This window comes from Dromiciops gliroides, chromosome 2, assembly GCF_019393635.1.
Source record: "Dromiciops gliroides isolate mDroGli1 chromosome 2, mDroGli1.pri, whole genome shotgun sequence".
NCBI lineage: Eukaryota > Metazoa > Chordata > Mammalia > Microbiotheria > Microbiotheriidae > Dromiciops > Dromiciops gliroides.
Window position 1 is genome coordinate 567218678 of NC_057862.1, and position 13503 is coordinate 567232180.

The following is a 13503-nucleotide window of genomic DNA, read 5'->3' on the forward strand; positions in this document are numbered from 1 at the left end:
GTCCCTCACAGTCTGGATCTATCCTACTTTTTTTAGATGTATTTGACTAGTCAGAATTGGACTACTTTGGATCATAAAGTTAAACACCAAAGGAAACTTTAGGGGCCATCTAATTCAACTTTTTTCTATTACAGATGAGGGTAAGTGACTTCCCTGTGGTCACAGTTAGTAAATGGAAGAGCCAGGATTTGGAAGAGGGTTCTCTTTCCCAGCTCTTATTCCTACAACAAGCTACCTTCTTCATTGCTTTTCCCCAAAATCACATTCTATTTTCCACCTCTGTTCCTTTGAACAGGCTCTCCTCCATGTCTGAAACATAATCTATCCTCACCTCTGCCTCTAATCACTAAGCTCCAGTAGCTCATTTTTAACTCTAGGATTAAATGTAAGTTCCTTTATTTGGTTTTTAAAACCCTTCACAACTTGACCTCAACTTGTCTCTCCAGTCTTATATATTACCCTTCTTCCACTTGACTGTCCTGTCAAACTGTCCTTCTTGTTCCTCAGATACCTTGCTCCATCTCTTATCTATGTGCCATTACACTCATACCTTCTTCCTGATCCTCCCCCTCTCAGAATTCCTTATTTCTTTAGAAATTCTACTCATGAACTACCTTCTGATACCTACTTTTCTGATTTCCCCAGTCCATCAAGGTGCTAAATACTACCTCCCTCATAAAATTTATAGGCATATACTCACATGTGTATATTATATATATATATATATATATATGTGTGTGTGTGTGTAGTATATATACACACCACATATATTCCTTATATGTCATACATACACACACATATATTTACATGTATGCATCTGTTCTGATAGAATATAAGCTCCTTGAGAACAGTTTCATTTTTGTCTTTGTATATGTAGCACATTCCCAGTGTAAACAAAATGATTGATTGATTAGAATCTCTGACTACCTTCAAGATTAAGCTTAGAGGCTACCTCCTAAAGGAATTCTTTTATCATCTCTTTACCTGTTAGCCCTCCCTCTTCTCTCAGATAATCATGTATATATCTTTGGATAGTTCATCCTTACTCCATACCCTAAATAGTATTTAAGCTCTTTAAATGCAAGGACTCTCTCTTTTTTAATCATATCTTTCTATAATAAGCACCTAGCATAGTACCTTGAATGTTAGTTGGACTGGGCAAATAAATTCTCTCTCATTTCTTGACTTAAAAGAGCATATATAAGAAGAACACAGTAGTCTAGGGAAACATACATACATCACCTTTAAATTTAATGAAGATGTATTATGTCTTCTATGTTTAACTTGAGAACTAGTTGTGGCATAATTGATGAGAGTTGACTTTTGAGTCATGAAAATCTGGGTTCTGGTCTAACCTCAGACACATACCAGGTGACCCTGGTGACAGTTAACTTTTCAAGCCACTGTTCAAGATTATAAATCACACAGAAGAAGACAAACTGCCTTCATGTTGGATGGTGATCATAAAATTTTCCTATACCAAAGAGATCAACAAATCCAGTAATCAGTCCAAAAAAAAAATACAAAGTACTCTGTTAGGAACTAGGGGGAACATGGTCCCTTACCTACTAAAAAGGTTAAGGTGAGAAGAGAAAGTAGTACCATTCAGCTTAGTCAATAGGAGAAAAAGATGATTGTGTTTATGTTAATCCACAATTAGTTTCTATACATAATACTTATTAAATCTCTGGATTGCAACACTTGGCACATGTTTCTCCTATTGCAGGAGTCAGAGGAGGAATATGATTCTAATAATGATGACTCACATCTACATAGAGTTCTTTGTACATAAGCTCTACAGAACCCTAAAAGTGTCATTTGGTCCCTTTAATTGACAGAGCTTATATCATTCAGGTGATGAAAACCAGACCCTGTTTATCTATGGGTGAAGTAGAAATACATTGCTAGTGTCCCTCAGCAACTGGGTGACAGCAAAATGGAAATGGGGCCATTAAAAATGGGGACATTTAGAAACATATATGGTTTACCATTTGTGAAGGTGGATGCTGTATTTTCTTTGCCCTTCCTTCCCAACTCCCAAGGAGAATGTGGGCTTTTTGAGAGCAGGGATCAATTGTTTCACTTTTGTCCTTTTATCTCTAGTAAATATTACAAAGTAGGCACTTAATAAATGCTCATTGGATTAGATTGAAACTAGAGTGTGGCATTGGCGATATTGATGATACCCCTGTTTATCTTGACAAGCTCAACTCTACCCAAAAAGCATTTTCAAGCTGTGACTTTGGACTACTCTGACAGAGACTGGTTCCATGCTTGTTAGTAAGACTCCCATGAGGTGAAATCATATCAAAAGTTGTTGAGAAATTGGAAGTTGCCACCCTAAACATTTATATGTCTGTTTTAGGAGTACCAACTCTAAAAAGAACCCTTCCATTCTTTTGGCAGCTCTTTAATGAACCCCTCTAGAAGCCTAGTGTTCGAGCCTTAGCCAAACCCTTTCCATTAATGAGTCATGGGAACCTTCTTGCCTCTTCCCCTAGAAGGGTTGCAGAACCAAATCTCATGATGACATCGACAGATGCTTCCCAAATCAATACTATCAAGGTCAGACTACACCAGAGGGCAAGCAGGTGAGGTCTCTGAGGACAATTAGTTAGTCCATTATAGATACCCATTGAGTGACCTACAGGTTCTTCTCAGTGGCCTGAATGAATGCTTGGTGATTGACTGACCATAGTGATTTTCCCTGCCTGGCTCAAGTTGGGACACCAAAACAAACCATGGTATGGCTCTTTCTTTGCCATGTGCTGCATACATGGGAAGCTGTCCATCTTTACAGCTTCCAGGTTCCATCTTGAACTCAGATGAAGTCCAACTATACCATCCTGTGTAGAAAAAGGCCTAATAACCTCCATCCTAAGGCATCTGACTTCTTGGCAATGAATCTTAGGCAGCAGTGTCAACCTTACTACACTTTTTGCCAATCATGGATAAGGTGTGAAGAACCAATTTCACCTCACTCAGTTTTAAAGGATTCAATATCTCCCCACACACCATTGTGCTATTCCTCCACCCTCTACAGATTTGCCTACTTGAATGTGAGCCAGGAAACTAAGCTACCTGTTCCTAGGCCCTAGAGCAAAATAACTTTTCCCCTGGGTGAGTCCTTGTTCTTACCAGTGAACAACTTGGTATTTCATGGATTTCCCAAGGGAGGTTCTCCCACACCTCCTAAAGTTAGGAAAATGGCTTTGTCTGCTGTAGCAGAAGAAACACCTTCCTCCTGAAGGAGGTTGGTGTGGAGGTGATGAGAAATGGGTTCATATTCCACCACTGTTACTTACTTACTTGTTAGACCTTAGAGAACTTGTTTAACCCCTTATATGTAAAATGGGCAGGTTGGACGAAATACTCCTAAGGTTCCTTTGGGGCCTAAGTTTCAAAATTCACAACCATGCTTCTAAGAAGAAGTACATTCTATTGTATGTGCATCTGCCCCCAAACAGGTAGGTGGGATCACTATGACCCTCAAGATATTAAGATTTCCAGACTGCATTTGTCCTGGAACTGGATTCTTGAAGGAAATCATTTCTAAGTGCTTTCTATAAATCCGTGATAATTACAATGCTGCCTGGATCACAGAGGCATCAAAACCTTCCTCTCAGCCGATATGAAGAGCTTACAAGAAGGCACACACAGAAGAATAGGTTTTAAGAATAGGTTACTGCTGAGACACCTGCTTGCCCAGTGTCCAGAAACTCTACTTCCTGGAACTCCTAAGCAAGGAATGCTTTAGGTTGTTGTAAGCACCTCAGTGGAAACTCAACTTGGTTTAAAGTGAAGTTGTAAGCCCTGACAATGTTGTCACTAACCAACCCAAATAGTTCTTCTACCAGTGACATTCACACCACATAATTTCAGCAAAAAGGATTTTACTTTCACTCCATTCTATATGTGTTTCATTCTCCTAATGTACATCACGCACAGACCTAGGCACTGAAGGTGATTTGGGCCAAGGAAGGTCCTCACTCATGCCTCAGCCCCACTTCCCTCCAGAATTTGAAGAGAGAAAATAAAAGGTCACATGACCTGTTCTCTGTCATAGAAATGTATCAGAGGAATGTTTTCTCTTCTTCCTAGAGAAAATTCCATCCAATCTTCTACCCAATTTTACTTGAGAAAATTTCAAAGCAAGTGGTAGCCAGAGCCAAAAAAATGAAAACAATATAGGAATATATCCTTAAGGCATTAGAGAAGAAGAACAGTTTTAAATTGCTTACTGGGTCATTTTGAAGAGATTCAAATGGACTTAGAAGAGTTCGTTCAAGTAAAGCAAGGAGAAGAAAGTTGGTTCTTACCTGTGCTTCTCTAATGATCCCATTTCTTTTATGGTTTCCATGTTGGGAGCCATTGCTTTGTTTCTGGTGATTATGAAGTTTTCCATTACAGATAGTACCACCTCCTGGATTAGCCATTTGTCTAATGAATGATCCTGTCAAGTTTTCTTCTTCCAGAGTTTCTCTGGGATCTTGGCTTTTGAAGTTAGTGAATGATGGGATAAAAAGTTTTGGGTTGAGCCCTAAAAGGAATCCTACTGGTCTGTCAGGCTTTTCCAGAAGAGGAGCGACTGCCTATCTTTTTGCCAGATCTTTGAAACTAAAAACAAACTGTTACCTTTACACACCTCCAACCTCAATAAGTCAGAATGCAGACTCCATGGCAACTAACCTGTTTCTAGAACTACTGCTCTTGTTGATTCCTGGTGTGGACAGAGGCAGCCAGCTCAGTGCACTGTAGCTTGTAGGCTAAATAAAAGTGGGCGGGCAGGGAGGTGGAGAGTCATTTAAAGACACAAGGCCTCTGCATTAGTCTCTGTTCACAATTGTTTTCTCCCTCTCCTTGCCTTCCCCCTCCCCACCTCATGTTTTCATTCACATAGATTTGGAGTTGAAAGGTGCTTGAGAGGTCATCTAATACAACCCTTCCATTTTACAGGTGAGGAAACTGAGACTCAGAGACTTGACCAAGGCAATACAACTAATATGTGGAGAAATAAATATTTGAACTGAGGTTCTTGAACTCCAAATCTAGCTTTCTTCCCAACTTTCTTTCCTTTACCACTAGTATAGGAGTTCTGTATTCACTAACTCAAATAAACCTTCACATTAACATTTGTAGGACTGGTCAATGATAGCAACAGAGAAAATGTTTCTTCCTTTTCTGACATTGCATCTCTAATGGTTAAGACTTGCACACAATTATAATGATGGAATCATTTGTCTTTTATAAAGAAAAGATGTTAGAAATCAACTAAGGCCAATCCCTGCATTTTATAGATAAAGTCCATGTGATAAGGAATTAATAAAAAGGAAATCATTTGAGTTAATGGTCTTACATTATTTGAGAAGCAAGTAGTACAGTTTTAGGAATGGTTGTTGGGTTACATTTATCATGTTATTGCAGGTAAAACATTTAGTCCTCTTTACCTCAGTTTCTCTGCCTGCAAAATAAGGGAATTGATTCTTAACAGATTTGTCCAGATTCCAGACAACTTTATTTACTCAATGCAGTCCTACAGGAGCAGAATGAGACATCCTTGAAAGATTGAACTACATTAGCACAAGGGATCATTGGGAATTAGGAGGTTGATGCAGAGAAGAAGACAGGAAAGCACAGATAAGTGAAATGAATGATTAGGCCTAGGTCATGCTGAGATATCAATCCATCTTTAACTGAATATTTGAATCTGTAATAAAGGTAGAAGATACCAAGATACCAACATATGAGGACTAACATATGAAAACATTTGTATTTTGTGAAGAATGTGGTCTGACAAATTTTTCAGAATGTGATTGCAGTTGAATGGATGTCTTCAGCAGTAGGTTGAAATCACAATGGCATCAGGAAGGCAAATAAAAAAGGAGGTATTTTTCAAAACAATGAGGGAAATATGACTTCTGGCTTGTAGTAAAATCTAAATAGGAATTTTATGTGTTTGTTTAAGATAACTTTACAGAAGCAGAAATGTATCCCCATGACCTGAACATAACCAGTACCCTTAGGATAGTAATTTTCACTGTCTCAGATGGAGAATATGAGTATTGTTGTGGGTCAAACCCCCCCTGGATTTTTTTTCCTATGCTACTTGAACATAAGTCTTGGCAAGTGCCAACTAGAAGCGCTCCAAGGGCAATCCTTCTGATTGACTATACTTATCTCTCATCCAAGGACTGATCTAATCAAGTACTGAAGTTCATCAGTCACCAGCAATTGGCTACAAGATAAGGATTTTTTTTTCAGGGGGAGAAACCACAATGACCCATATTGCCATACTTGCATTTTATATGATAGAGAATAATAGGCACTGGTGGAAAATACTCTCGAGTAATTGCAGTGAAATATCAACCAAGTGATTACAGGGAGTGAAGTGTTTCACTCATCCAGTGAAGGTGGAAATAAACATCCTTCTATTATTAAGCCACAAAGCACTGCACTTGGAGGTTTAGTTTTGTTTCTTTATGCTATTGCTACTACCTCAACCTTAAAATGAGGGGAAACCTAATCAGTCTTCTCTACTCCTTGGGCAAAGCTCTCTTTCCCTTAGGGCAGCTTTAAACTTGGAGTTTATAAAAGGTATTAATGACTTAGAAAAGGATAAAAATACAAAGGGCATAGGAGATAAAGTTAACAGGCCTTGACAACAGAGTTTATATGGAGAATGGGAGAGGAAGGGGTACCCTGTTTTGGAAAGGTTGAGTTTAAGATGCTACTGGTGCATCTATATGGAGATGGCCAGTAGACAGTTGGTAATTTAAAAGTGAAGTTCAGGATAGAAGCTAGAGTAGAGTGTGTAAATTCAGATATCATATTCATAGAGATTAAATAATTGAACCCATTAGAGCTGATACAATCAGTAAGGAAGAAAGCACAGAAGGAAAAAGAGAGTGGATGAGGATTGAGAGGGGAACTTTTAGGGATCTCTTCTCTTAAGGGATAGAAAATGAATGATGAAACAGCAACAGAACCTGGAGAAAGTAGTTTCACAGAAGAAAAGAGAAGAAAGAGTATCCAGATGGAGGGGGTGTTTGATATTGTGAAAAGGTACAAAAAGTCTAGAATACAGTCTAAGAAAATGTTGTTAGGTTAGCAGTCATATTGTTTGTCCTTAGTTCTCAAAGAGGACCATAGCATTGAGGTAATGTAATGACTTGCAGTGAATTGGATTTAAGTGAGGCAGGGCTATGCAAAGTCACCAGCATCACTCTCCTCCTGAGTCATCTGGGTCACGTCACAAGATGTGAGGATGTTTTTGCGGATGGGAGAAAGATGGAAATATTTGCAGGTCGTAAAGAAGTAACTACTAGACTGGGAGAGATTGAAGATGAGTGAGACAGTCGGGGATGGTAAGTGTTATGAAGAAGATGGAATAGAATGGGATCACCTGTGCAAGTAGTCTGACTTGGTAAGGAGAAATGGCATTTCAACTTTTGAGACAAAGGTAAAGGCAAAGACAATAGCAAAAGGTATCTGAGTAATGTGAGATGGAGAAGAGGAAGCCCTTGGTTTTGCAGCAGTGAGGACCCATTTGAGATTATATAAAATAAATTTGTAGTGGACCCAGTCAGCATTATTTTGTGATTTTTCTACAGTTTCATTTGGTAGTATGACTAGGATTTAAGGCATCAGATGGTGGGAGTAATCCAAGGCTGAGACTTGACAGGATGAGATAGGTGAGCCTGAGGCAGACACTGCTAGCTTCAAATCATTGGCTGCCTTTTGTTCCTTTTCCTGAACATAGGTGACCAAATAGCCATCCTGAGAGATGGATATTTCTATCCTTAATGATTACTTTGTGAATTCTGCAGGTTAGTATTCCAAGTTGGTGGTGGGTGCCCATCAGGAGATGCTTCTTACAGTTATACCTTCTCAGAAAAATAAATGCCCACTGCTAGTAAAATGCTGAAAAGACTAAGAAAACCCAAGCTGTACACTTGCTGGGCAACAGATCGAGACCATAATATGTGACAGGGTTATTTTTTATTCCATAACTATTGGTTAATGCATGTTTATGAGTCTTTTGTGTTTTAAATATATCTTTTATAAGAGGAAATAATTATTTTTCCTGATATCTCCATTGAGTAACTTTTCTAGATGAGACCTTATTAATCACTTTCAGAGAAGATCCTAGACATGAGCCATATTCAATCTTAATTTAAGAGATTTTCTTTGGGATTCAAATGGATACATAATGCTCCAAAAAGTACAGGAAAAAGCCTGATCCCTTCTGTTTGGGGTTGAGCTTCCCTGGGTCTTAGCCAGGTCCACTTGAGTCCAGAGCCTGAGCCTATTTTCTAGGAAGCCTATTTATCCCCAGCACATTAGGAAAGGTAAAAAAGTTGAAGATCCTAATTTTGGAATAGCCTTGCAGACAAGTTAAAATCTAGCAGGCCACAAACCTTTTTACTGGCCTTTAATTTTCTCTCTTTTTTTTTTTTTTTAGTGAGGCAATTGGGGTTAAGTGACTTGCCCAGGGTCACACAGCTAGTAAGTGTTAAGTGTCTGAGGCCAGATTTGAACCCAGGTACTCTTGACTCCAGGGCCGGTGCTCTATCCACTGCGCCACCTAGCGGCCCCAATTTTCTCTTTTAAAGAGGCAGGATGGTATACTGGGTAGTGTGTTAGCCTTAGCATCAGGAAGATAGATTCAAGTCTTGCCTCATACACATACTACCTTTGTAATCATGGTCAAGTTGCTTAACCTCTCATTGCCCTCAGGGAGCTAAGACTCTTTTGGTGTACTTGGAATAAAGGTGTTTTCTTAGTATTTACAATGTAATCACATAAATAGATCAGGGGATATTTTATTTCACTGGTGTGTGCATGTGCAGGAATACTCAACCTGAAAGTGGGGTGGAGTCTATGAAATTCACCAGGCTATCAAAGGGGTCCATGACAAAAACAAGTTAAGGGGAAGGGGAGAAAATAAGCATTTATATAGTAACTATCATGTGCCAACCACTGTGCTAAGCACTAGAGTTACTAAAACGGATAAAAGACAGTCTTAGGTTCAAGTCTCAACTCATATTTGGTAACTGTTTACCCTGGATAAGTCACTTAATTCAGCTAAGCCCCTTTACCTTATCTGTCTCTCCTCATCATCTATCACCTCAGATAACTATCTTTATCCCCTTAAAGCCTTTGGCTCGGTGTGCAGGTATTATGCCACACTTCTGCAATCCCTCCAATCCCTTTCCCTTTTCTTCATGGCTAGGAAGAATCATTGTCTCCTACCTCTTGTAAAGATCAGTGTGGTTCAGGCTAAGTTACTTCTATCAGATATCCCTCATCTGAACAGTCACAAGTCTTCATGGAACCTGACACAATGGAGTTGGTTCAGTGTGAGGATGCTGAGTGGCAGTCTAAGTATTTAGGTTCTCAGATGTACTTTTATCAATTTTTTACCTTTTGTAGGGTTCTCTTTATGCCTTTAGTTGTAATTACTTTAAATTTATTGCATGATTCCTTTTTTGTCTATTACTGTTGGGAAAATACCTATTTACCATCTTACTAATTAATTACATAATCACATTGAGTTGCCAATGGAGCTGTTCTGGATATCAGTTATCAGTCAATAGTCAGTCAATAGTAAACATTTATTAAGCACCTACCATGTGCCAATCACTCCATTAAATGCTGGGGGTATAAAGAAAGAGAAAACACAGTCTCTGTTTTTAAAGAGCTCACAGTCTAATGGGGGAAATACCTCTATACACAAACAAGTTTTATACAGTATTAATTGGAAATAATCAACAGAGGGAAGCAACTAGCAATGAGAGAGATTGGCAAAGACTTTCTGTAGAAGATAAAATTTTAGTTGGGACCTGAAGGAAGCCAGAAGACACATATACCTCTTTTTTCTGGTCATACTTCTCTCTAATCACATCTTTTCCTCTACTTTCCCTTGGTAATACATTTATAATTTGTGTTAGTCTAATAAGCTTATAATGTATTTCTCAATTGTCTTTTCAGTGATCCTCAACTTAAATTCTTTGGGGACAGGGTTATTCCATGACTTGTAGCTACACAATTAAAAAATATGGAACTCATAATTTCTGGCAGCTGGGTGGCACAGTGGATAAAACCCTGGACTTGGAGTCAGGAAGACTTGAATTCAGTTGTGGCCTCAAATAACCTACTAGTTGTGTGACTTGTGTGGGCAAGTCACCTAACCTCTATATGCCTCAATTTCCTCATCTATAAAATGGGGATAATGACAATACTTCCCTCTCAGGATTTTTGTGAGGGTCAAATGAGATAATATTCATAAAAAGTGCTTAGCACAGTACCTGGCACATAGTAAGCACTATATAAATGTTAGTAATTATTATTAGTTCTCATTTTACATATGCTTTGCCTTAACTTATTTGTATATATTTTGTATCTTCCTAGTAGACTTTAAATTCCTACAGGAAAGGAATTCTTCCATAACTGTATTAGCTAGTTAGCTTGTCAGGCACTTAACACAGTGCCTAGAGCATAGTTGGCACTTAATAAATGTTTGCTGAATTGAATTTTGTTCCTGTGGGTGCCTCATTGGAACAAGTTTTTGTTTTGTTTGCTTTTATCTTTGACACATCATATAGGTAGAACATTATGGAATGGTTTGACCAAAAATTATAGTTCTAATCACATAATTATGGTCCTAAGCATGTTTAGAAATCTCTTGTTGTGGATATAGTGCAAGATACCCTGAGGGACCTCAGGCCATGGCAACAACTTTTAGCAAGAGCTGGCACTGAAAAACACATTTTTACCTAATATATTTATGTGATAAAGTGTGTGTGTGTGTGTGTGTGTGTGTGTGTGTGTGTGTGTATACAAGAAACCCTGACACCAATCTAGGAAGACATCTTTTTACACATACCCAAAGGTGCCAAAAATACACAAGGCTGATCTTTCCAATAAATCAAAGCCAACAAGCTGTCTTTCAGTTGTGAATGAACTCTTTTAGCTTTTTGCAGGCTATTTATTAGTGACTAAGTAATTACTTGAATACATTTGTTAGTAGCTTAAAAACTCCATAGAGCATTACTGTTGTGTAGGACCTCAGGCTTAGTCAAGCCATTTTACAAATGAAGAACCTGAGGCTTACAGAGGTCAGGTGACAAGGTCCATAGTTTGTTCAAGGATGAACGTATCAATAAATTCAGGATTACATGAATAAAGGAAGAACACTAACAACCAGGCAGATCAGAAAAGTTTTCAACAAATCTGAGTTTTAAAGGAAGCTAATAATTATAAAAGGTAGAGTTGAGGAAGGAGGACATTTGATGCATGAAGGACAGCCTATGCAAAGACAAAGAAGTGGACAATGGAATGCCAAGTTTTAAGAACAAGTAACTTATTTCACTTAAACAGACTTTGAAGGTTAGTAATGTGAAATAAATATGGAGAGGTAGACTGGAACTAGACTATGAAGGGCTTCAAAGACCATTTAAAAAGATTATTTTAACAAGTTAATTAATGCAATAATAAATATGGAAAAATGTGTCCAGTCAATAATGTACCCTCAGAAACATTATAAACAAATTGCCTCAAATGTAGAAGAAAATATAACTTCTATAGAATTATGGTAATGCATTTGCATAGATTTGAATAATTTTCACATTACTTTACAAAAAATACAAAAAGGTGACAGCATTACAAAAACTTTTAAAAAGAATAAATTAAATAAATGAATGACCTCCTCTGAAAATTCTGTTCAGGTCCTGTCTAAAGTAAGAGGATAGCAGTTTTTTTAAAAATTCTAATTCTAAATAGTTGTCAGTCAACAGTTAACATGCATTTATTGAGTGCTTATTGTATACTACACATACTAAGCACCAGGAACACCAAACAAGCAAAGAGAAAAACAGTTTCTGCCTTTCACAATCTTATATTCTAATCAGAAAGACAACATATAAAAGGAAGCTGAAAGGGGAGGCGGGATGGGAGAGAAGGTGTTGGGTGAGGGGGCATGATAGAAGTTGAAGGGAGTAGAGCTTGCTGGGAAATAAAAAAGTTGACTGTCCTCAGTGCCCTGCTTAAATGAATGCTCTAGGAGCAGTCTACTAATCTCCAATCAGAGGAACTGTTCAGGAAACAAAAGCTTAAATAGAAAAATATTGAAGATACTACTAATTTCATGGAGAAAACAATTCCTCCATTCAAAACAAATTAGCTGTTGTAAAAGGTGAACCATTTGTATTGTCTTTATACATTTTCCTCTTACAAATATATATTTGTTTTTAATATTTATATAGCCCTCTGTGCCATTCATTAGCCTAAGTGGTTTTCGATATTATTTCATTAGAACCTCACAACCATCCAGAGAGGTAGGTGCTATTATTATTCCCATTTTACAGATGAGGAAACTGAAGCAAATAGAAGTTAAATGACTTGCCCAGGATCACACAGATAATAAGTGTCTAAACTGGATTTGAATTTGGGTCTTCAGCACTCTATCCCCTGCTCCAGCTTCCAAATCCATACTCATTACATTGAAAAGAACCCAAGTCAGTCCAATTCATAAATTGCTTTCTATTTCAATAATTTGATTATTAAATTCCTTATTATTTCTTGGAGTTTAAATACTAAGTGAAGTTTTTATTTTATCCTAGAAGTAATAGAAAGCCACTAAAGATAACTTGAGTAGGAGAGTTATATGGTTGGATCAGACTTTCGGAAGATGCAATGGGGAGTGGAAGAAGTAGAAGCTGGGAGTCCAGATAGTAAGCTGTTGAAATAGTCTACTACTCAACTGACCTAGAGTTATGGTGGCTGTGTGAATGGTGATAACAGAATTATTTTGAGTAATGTTGTGGAGGTAGAGTTGAGAAGACTTAGCAATTGGTTGGATTTGGGATGCCGGGAGGAAGGAAGTGTCAAGATAATTTGAAGTTGTAAACCCTCACGAATATTAGGATTGTGGTACCTTCAAAAGGAATAGAGAAATTTGAAGGAAGGGTCAAGATAATGAGTTCCATTTTGGACATATGGAGTTTTAGATGTTGATGGGATATCAAAATGGGAATGCACAATAGGCAGTTGGTAAAGAAAGACTGCAGCACATGGAAAACTTGGGCAGGGTATTTGTCTAGATTTGAGAGTCATTTGCATAGAAATAGTAACACCTCCCAGAGCTAAGGTGATCACTAATCAATACATGATAATTTATTAAGTACTTACTATATGCCAGGCACTATATTAAGTGCTCAGACACAAAGACAAAAGTGAAATGATCTCTGCCTGCAAGAAACTTATATCCTATTAGAGGAGATAACATGTGTACATGTATGTATACCTATATGTTTGTGCTTCTATGTAGAATTGTGTGTGTGTGTGTGTGTGTGTGTGTGTGTCTATAGTAAGGGCTGCCCCACTTGCAACATGGGGTGCTATAGTACTGTTCAAAGGAGGAAAAATAGACATATCTAGCCTCTTCTCTTCATATCTTTCTTCAAGGGAGGCTTTACTTCCTGCCAGGATGGTGTGAAATTTAAA

General features: G+C 37.9%; 1 protein-coding gene across 1 annotated transcript in view; it reads right to left on the reverse strand.

Annotated features, from left to right (window-relative positions):
* Positions 1-4436, reverse strand: part of SPTLC3 (serine palmitoyltransferase long chain base subunit 3) — a 218069-nt gene extending 213633 nt beyond the window's left edge. Inside the window, exon 1 of the mRNA XM_043985477.1 lies at positions 4320-4436. Within this exon, the coding sequence (XP_043841412.1) occupies positions 4320-4436 (117 nt within the window). The remainder of the gene's footprint in view (positions 1-4319) is intronic.
* Between the last annotated feature and the right edge of the window lie 9067 nt (positions 4437-13503).